Consider the following 8,228-nt stretch of genomic DNA (forward strand, 5'->3'; position numbering starts at 1 on the left):
ACTATACTATACTATACTATACTATACTATACTGTACTCTGTATCATTTTTCTGGACTGAATTGGCTTATACACCTAATAAAGACTTATTAATATTTGAGCAAAGATGATTTTGTTTGTATAAAGAATCAGTGAGGTGTAAAATCCTTCCTTACCCATAAGCCCCATTACTGATGAGTTTGATGGTCTGAAAGTCTTCTTCACTGGGGGGCTTCATGGACCTGCCTTTTCCCTGGTGACACCCAACACAATAAAAGCACAACTTCAGAGCACTGGTTAGCACAGTGGTGTGTGATGGTACTGGTGTTGTGTGTTAATGAAAACTGGTCTAAACAGGTGTGTCTGCGCATGTTTGTGTCAGTTCATCACCTCTGTCGAGTCGTCTGTCTCCGGCGTGTGCGGACCCTCGCTGTCGTAGCTGTCGAGGCTGACAATTTCTGAGGAGAAACATGCTGGTTAACAACAAACCTGGTGCTAAAATGAAAAGGAGACAATTTTCCAGGCAAAACAGCTCACCTCCCACACTGCCTCAAACATCATGAACAAAGCACCAAGTTTCTAAACACCAGAAGAGCCAAACATGTCAAAGACAATTTTGAGAAAAAAAGCAGCTTCTGGTGTTAATCAGTTTTATTTTCCACAGTCCTCCCTCTCTCCATCAGCAGAACACGCTCAATGTTCTTGCACTTTAGTTTGTGACAGCTGGTTGAATACACTAATTAAACCATTGTTGTGTTAAAGAACAGAAAAAGCCAAATGATGGGTAAATTTTCAAAAGCATTTACAAAACCTGTTTGTGGAAATGAACTTTATGTAAGCTAAAAGTCGCTGAAAAAAAAGGTGAGAATCACGTTTTCAGTTTTCTGTTTGTCACCGAAAACCTCGCCAGCCGTCTCTGGGAAACCAAGAAAAGAAAGAACAGTGTGAAAGTATGGATGTGCACGCAGCTACGTGGGCGTGCATGTGTGCCTGTGCATAACAATGTGGGCACTAAAGACTGCGCAAGATCAAGACATCAAGTGGCACACTGTTAGCAGAGATCAACTCGGAAAGACCTCTAACAACGTTCCTCGCAAAGTCAGGAATAAGATGGCAGCGAGATTATTCCGAGCTTTTAAACAAATTAACTAACGAGCGGTTCCAGCTGGATTTGAGAGGAGGCAGCTGAGCAGAAGGGAACAAAACGATGAGTTGATGATTAATGAAACACAGCGACGTCTCTCTGCATCACTGGTCAGCAAATGGTCCCAACTTTACACTGATCCTGCAAATAACACTTGTGCAACATTCAAAAAACTGATCTGAATACAGTGTTTGAGCCTTTAGAGACATATGCTGAAATATAAAATGTAGTCTGCTGTTAGGGATTTGACCAAGTGCATTAAGCTGTCTGTAGCAACATGGTTTTATTGCCTGCTTGCAATTAGCATAAAAAAACAACCAAGAAAAAAAACTAAGACTAAGTTTGTGCTCTTCTATCTGTCAATTTCGCTCAATATCTGCTTCATTTGCACATTGTGCTCACACAGTAAACCAGATGTTTAAACACACTGTATGAAAATACTTTTTTTCCTTCACTGTGTGACATAAAATCAGACAAAACCTTAGAGCTAAAACCTTGAACCCTGTGTGTGGTGTTTTGTGTTGTGTTTTATTTCCTTCATGGACACAAACAGCCGAGCTGTTTCCAAACATTTCCCTCATTAAGGTGGTCAATTTATTGGCTCCAGGTCGGCACTTAATAGACACGAGAGTGGTATTGATCCTCTGATCTAACTCTTATAAAGGAAGTGAAACTAACGCTGGTCTTCAAATTAAAAACTTAGCTTGTTTTCTGTCTGCTTTGCTACAGTGTTTCCTGTTGTGTCCAATAAACCTCGATCTATTTTCTTTTGTCTTACCCTCCAGTGGGTCTCTGGTCAGACCCAGCTGACTGATGATGTATCGAGGGATGTCTTCTTTCATTAGCTGCCCCTCTTTGGCGTGGTCCTCCGCAGCCTCCAGTAGATGGTAGAACTCTTCTGGGTTGAACTCCTGTCAGGAACAAATGTTAGGCTTTTAGTTAATAAAAAGACAAATCAGGCTTTTAAATATTTCTTTTTCACATTTAAACCATTCAGTTGGGATATATAAGTGGAACTGCAATGAATTCCTCATTGTTGTAACTCAACAAACCCCTCTTTCACCCCTTTTCTGAGCTCAGATCAACTCCTTTTGAGGCTGTCTCTTTAAAACTATATGAGGTTCTTCACACCTCGCACCCCCCAGCTTCCAGAGCGATCCGTTCCAGTTTGAAAGAGGGATTTGCAACTATATAGCATTGCAGAAACTTTTTATTTACAGATAAACTAAAATATGTCAATAAGGGAAGACTTGTCCATCCAGCCCTAAATGTTGGAGCCAGAGTCTGACCCAGAGCCAGAGGAGAATAAGGATGACAAAAATGTAATTGGTAATTCCAGACCTTATTTGGCAGTTCCGTCGAAAGTAATTTGACAAATAATAAAGAAAATGTGAGAGAAAATAGAGAAAACTGGTCTAAAAATATGACCCAAACAGAATATAAAGATATCTATGCAGAATCGGGAAAACCTAAATTCAAATTTTCTGAACTTCTAAAGACTCAAAAAACACAACAAAATACATTTAACAGCTAAAAAAGTGGATTTTGCATGATATGCCCCCTTTAAAGATACAACACTGATTCTCACAGGGATACAAATCGAGCATCAGAAACACAAATCTGAAATGAAGACAACTACTCTGTAACAACTGTATACCACAGCAGAACGACTGTAAGAAGTGCTCATAAAGTCTGACTGCTACTTTCATTCTAAGATTCTACACAAGTTTGTTATCTCATCCAACTAAGTTTTTATATAATATTGTGCCCAGATTGCACCTGAATGTAACAAACTACACCCATTTAAGTTTTTTAGAGGGGCATGCCCCCGGACCCCTTTTTTTAGTTGACTTTAATTTCCTTCTGCTTTTCTGGAAGCTGAAATTATTGCATTCTACTTTCAAATCACAAATCTAACATTTATTTCAACCTGCAGCAATTTCATAAACCTCAATCAAAATGAAGCTGTCAAAAAAAATACAATCAGCATCAATACTCTTCTCAACTTTAAATTGCTTTATTTTTTTAAAGAAATCCTTTTTCTATTTCAACAGCCTTTTGTTGCATCCCGTGGGATTTAGTTTCATTCCTGCCGGTGGAATAACATTTTGATTAGAAAGCCTGAGGCGGCCAGGATCATTTCCGTCCTTGCCTTCTCATATCGGTTCCCTCAGACCAGAGAAAAAGGAAAGAGGAGGAATTAACGTGGCTCTGTGATAGCTCGCTCTGCTCCAGGATAATATTCTTGCAGCTAACAGCCGACTGACTGTGTGACATTTTCAACAAATCACACCTTGCAACTGACATGAATGCTAAATGAACTCCCCAGCTTTTCATGCATGTGTGAGTATTCTTCTCTGTAACCTCACAGCCAGGAGAATCTAAAGTCTCCTCCACGTCCTGGCTGACCCGATCGACCTCCTCTGACGGTTGCCTCAGCAACTGAAAGATGAGACGTGGGTTCGGTGGACGGGGAGATACCCCATAGTTGATGAACATGAACGTGTGTGTGTGTGTGTGGGGTGGGGGGTCGTCAATCGGCAAACTGTGCAGGTGTGTTTAAGCTTTCCGTGTATACATTCCTAACATTACCAGGGAAGTTTAGGTGAACTACCGTATTTATTCATGTATAATACAACTCCCTCTTTGTTGAGCTTAAAAAGCATAAAAAATTTAATCCTCAAACTACCTTCAATTTCATACAGACTTCAAGATTTTTCAGCCTTTGCAGTCTTTATACATATCAGTAAAATGATCATTGGACTGTTCACTTTATTTTAACAACATATGTACTAAAATGTATTCTGACAACAAATATACGTATATCAGCTGTAGCAGCATCATATGAATTCTGGCATTTCACACATAGTCCACCAGGAGGCGCCAACACAAAAGTCAGAGACTTGACATGAGATTTGGACCATCTTGTGGGGCAAAAGCAGATTACTTCCTACTCACGAGCGCCCCCTCTGGTAGGAAAACATTTTTTCAGGGATAGAAACTTTTTCGCAACAACGGTAGACGGCAGCCATTACAGACGAACATGTGTTTGTTGTTGTTCCAGAAGCGGCCCAGTCACACACTAATGCCATTAGTTTGTTATCATTACTAAGGTGCAGGAATACTTTTCCCCCTTTTCTTCACATCATGTCGCCTGCTTGGATCTGTTATTATCTCGCTCTGAAGCACGGAGGAGTGTCACAGGTGAGCTCGTTTCAACTGCTTTTTACGACGTGGTCTCATTTCCGGACTCATGCATTTTGTGAATGAAGCCGATATTTCAGTTAAAATACATAAGTAAAAATATTTATCCGAGTATTGTACTACCTCCCAACTTTATGGATGATTTTATGGATTTAATTTTATGTATTATACTTGAATGAATATGGTATGTGCCAACGACGCCCTCGTCTAACAGCTGATTGGATGTACGGCTGAGAAGTCTGACGAGTCGAGAAGGTAGCAATATTCCAATTTACATTATATCTCCACAGTTTCCAGATAAGTAAAGAAGAAAATATCCCGGAGCAATAAGTTTATAAGCTGCAGCATTTGTTACACTCTGTGTGGCACAGCTTTAACAACACTGTGACCTCTGCTGCACAGGACTGCAAAATTTATATGTTCCCATGAGATTGCTTCAGGTAAAACATGGACCRGAAGCAACTGAACCAATATTGGAAGTTACTTCTACGTAAATGCAAAGGYACACACTGAATGTGTAATAAAGACCTTACACCTCAGACATTCAGTTAGTCGGTTCTAAAGTCATTTACTCAAATTTAATGCAGAACATTTCTGCAGTGGCTACTTTACAGTGAGAGATTAATGTTAAACTATGCATTTTATGGATCAAACACATTTAGCCACCCCTGACCTTGACTCCAACAGGGAATCTATGGAGTTTTTTTTTTTCACTTTTTATCTACTGTCTAACAGTTTCTACTCTTCTATTTAGGCTTTCCACAAGTCTCTGTGAGATTTCAATTCATTTCTGTAAAGCATTTATAAGGTCAGGCACTGATGTTAGCGAGAAGGTCTGGATTGCAGTCTGTTCCAGCTCATCCCAAAAAGTGTTTGATGGAGCTGAGGTCAGGGTTCTGTTCAGGACAGTCCTCGCTGAAAAAAAAATCAAATGATGTCTTTAAGACCCTCGCATACTCGGGYGTACTTCGTGCCGTGGATTTCCGAATGGACTCGAAGCAGACGTCTGCTGGACAGGTCCGTGTAGAGATCAGTTTTTAACGTCTCCATCCACAGTGTCGTACAATAAACTGCCCGGCGAGTTCACATCGAACTGTTTTGGATGCAGATATGGTTGTGGATTGATGCCATTTGTGGACGAAATGGAGTAAAATTTTGTAGAGCGTCTCACAAAGGAGATTAGAAAACAGAAACTTTATGATACGTCAATGAAAGGACTTTCAGCAAACAACAAATTTGTGGGAGGAAATAGCTCAGACTCTGGGTAAGGCAGGTTCTCTTCTTTTGTTTTTTGAAAACTAAAACTTCCTCCTCATCCTTGAAGCCATGACTGAAATTGTAAAAAAAAAAAAGGAAAAAAAAGGAATTTGTCAGGCGACCAGTACACTCGACTATGAAGTCTCAAACATCCGCAGAGTATGTGGGGTTATAATCCTTGCTTTGTAASTGGGGTATATTTTATGAGAATAGAAAATGTTTTTTATTTCCTTTGATGAAGAATTYAAGAATCCCGTCACAGGAGTGATCACTCTGACTAAAACACCTGAATTCACAGGAAACAAGTGTGAACAAACACTGTTGGTGTAAATAGCTTTTTCAAAAAATAAAGTCTGAGTTTTAAGTCTTAGTTTTACCTTGATTTGRGTCTGTCAGCTTGTTTCAAGGTGAAATTGTGAGAACAGTGTTTTGTGTTGATTCTAATCCATTGGGCCGAGGATATTTTTGAATTTAAATCTTTTTTTATTCCACTGCACACGATCAGATGATACGGTAGAACTTACCAAACACTCCAGTAGYCTGGCAGGACGAGAAATGATGATGAAGAGCTTTTTGACAAGCTCAGTGACAAAGGTGAGCTCAGTACTCTCTGAGCGCTCGTATGCCTGATAATGAAAATAAAAAACAGAAAAATACAAGTGAAGATTTTAAGATAGATTTAAGGACCACCTTTCCAAYTTCACGACCCCCGTCTCACAACTCACGTCGTGCAGCATCTTCTCCATGTTYTCCTGCAGCTCCCGGAAGTAAACGCCGGTAATGAGGCCGTCGCGTGATTTGGCCAGGCAGTCTCTGGACAGCTCAGCTACCTGATGGTGGATGAAGCTGAGGACCCCATCGGCGAGCGGTAGAACGTTCTCYGGGGAGTAGTTCTGGATGAACTCTGCCAGCCGCTCCTCCATCTGAGCTGTGGCCTTATTGGGGGCAAAACAGTTGTTAAAGTTAGACATGCTTTGTTTTTCTGTCTCTGTTTTGGGTTATTGTCTGCTTAAAAAAACAACATTATATATATATATTTATATATATATATATATTGTTCTACTGCACAAAACCCAGGACTCTAAAACTGAGGTATGTACTGAACTACATATTTTTACACCCCAATAATAAAAAAAAGAAATTGAATCATGATAGAATTAGCCACTCAGTTTGTGTTTCTGTTTCTATTATACAAAATAAAATTATGAGCCTTACGGGAAATAAAAACTTTATATTTTGTTTGAACAATCTTTCAGAAAGAACCATTTTGATATTCACTTAAAAGAAAAATGCCTCTTTTACATCATTAAAATAAACAAAGCTGTCTTTTAATGCATCTAAATGTGCTCTAGGGAAAYATTTTGACTCACTTATTTTTCTATATTTTTTTTTGTATCTTTACCCCCGTGGCACTAATGAATCATCAGCTGTGTTCTTAAAAAGTCTGAATCCAGCAAAAATAATGAGTCACATTTTAACTGTAGATAAGAGACGGCAGCGGGTTTGATGTGTGAGTGTGTGGAGGTGCAGTTTACACTCCTGTTTGTTTGTGTGAGGCTGACCTTGGGGAAGCGCTCCTTGTAGACATGGTTCATCATCACTATTTCATTGTCATAGCAGGATGGAGAGCGCCCCGGGCTGAGCAGAGACAAACAGGAGCGTAATTTACTCTGCAGAGCTAAATAAAAGTAGGACTGAACCAAACAAAGACAGACGAGGCAGCTGAGAGATGCAATCCTGTGTTTTTCACTTTCCCTCKTGACTGTCATGTCAGTATTTTATGCTAATAAACTCATCAGAAATTCAGCCCCTCTCTGTTCCTGTAACCATTTCAGTCAGATCATGCATCAGATGTCAAAAACAAACATACAGAATGGGAGTGCACTGAGACACGCTACAAAAACAGCAGAAAYGAAACAGGTAAACATTTATTTCAGAGCCACGTTCTAGGTTTCCACAAAAGAAAATCCGTTTGGACATTGTTGTGATGTGAYTGGCGATAATGACACAAGTCAAGGTGCAAATTAAAGGCAGTCRAAGTGCTGAAGCCACAAGATTTAATCTAGGCCAACAACTGCAGATGAGTTTAATGAGGACAGAATACTGATTCGTACTGATGTTTTGTGTGCAGTTAGGGAATAGTGCATTCAGAGTGGGAGTCAGAGAGAGGCTTCATCTAAACAACAAACTTTTACACCCTGGGTCATTCAGCTGTTAGTAAAATATCTCATGAAGCAATGGATGGATTTCACTGGAAATCAGAATCATTACATATACCTCTACAACTRTAAGGCTGTGTAYTAGCAAGAATTTGGTGATATGATATGATCACAACACARGGGGCATGATAYGATATATTGCAATACTGTAATCAAGGAGATATATTGCCATTTTTTTCTCCAAAAGGTTCTAACTTTTTAAAGCTCAGTTTGCATAACATGCATAAAATCTGTTTAAATTCAGTTTATTTTGTGCAATCAGAAGAAAACTGAACAACACTCGTTCATTAAGCCTTAACTGAAACGCGCAGCATGTTGCATCCGAACTGCCAAAATCTGATCGGATTGTCAGTTTCATGATGAAAATTGTGTCATTCTGTTCCCATTGTTGACATTTTGGCACCTTCTTGTTGCAACGTGTGGGCC

The 8,228-nt window shown here is 39.6% G+C and overlaps 1 protein-coding gene across 4 annotated transcripts in view; it reads right to left on the reverse strand.

Annotated features, from left to right (window-relative positions):
- The window catches only part of mast1a (microtubule associated serine/threonine kinase 1a), a 59,023-nt gene that overhangs the window by 15,040 nt on the left and 35,755 nt on the right, over nt 1-8,228 (reverse strand). For all 4 annotated transcript variants that reach the window (XM_014004940.1, XM_014004939.1, XM_014004938.1 and 1 more), the window contains 6 exons: nt 7,146-7,221; nt 6,309-6,518; nt 6,108-6,209; nt 1,901-2,033; nt 369-436; nt 155-231 (listed from right to left, as the gene is read on the reverse strand). In XM_014004940.1, coding sequence (XP_013860394.1) covers nt 155-231; nt 369-436; nt 1,901-2,033; nt 6,108-6,209; nt 6,309-6,518; nt 7,146-7,221 — 666 coding nt within the window. The remainder of the gene's footprint in view (nt 1-154; nt 232-368; nt 437-1,900; nt 2,034-6,107; nt 6,210-6,308; nt 6,519-7,145; nt 7,222-8,228) is intronic.

This window comes from Austrofundulus limnaeus, unplaced genomic scaffold, assembly GCF_001266775.1.
Source record: "Austrofundulus limnaeus strain Quisiro unplaced genomic scaffold, Austrofundulus_limnaeus-1.0 Scaffold27, whole genome shotgun sequence".
In the NCBI taxonomy this organism is placed as follows: Eukaryota; Metazoa; Chordata; class Actinopteri; order Cyprinodontiformes; family Rivulidae; genus Austrofundulus; species Austrofundulus limnaeus.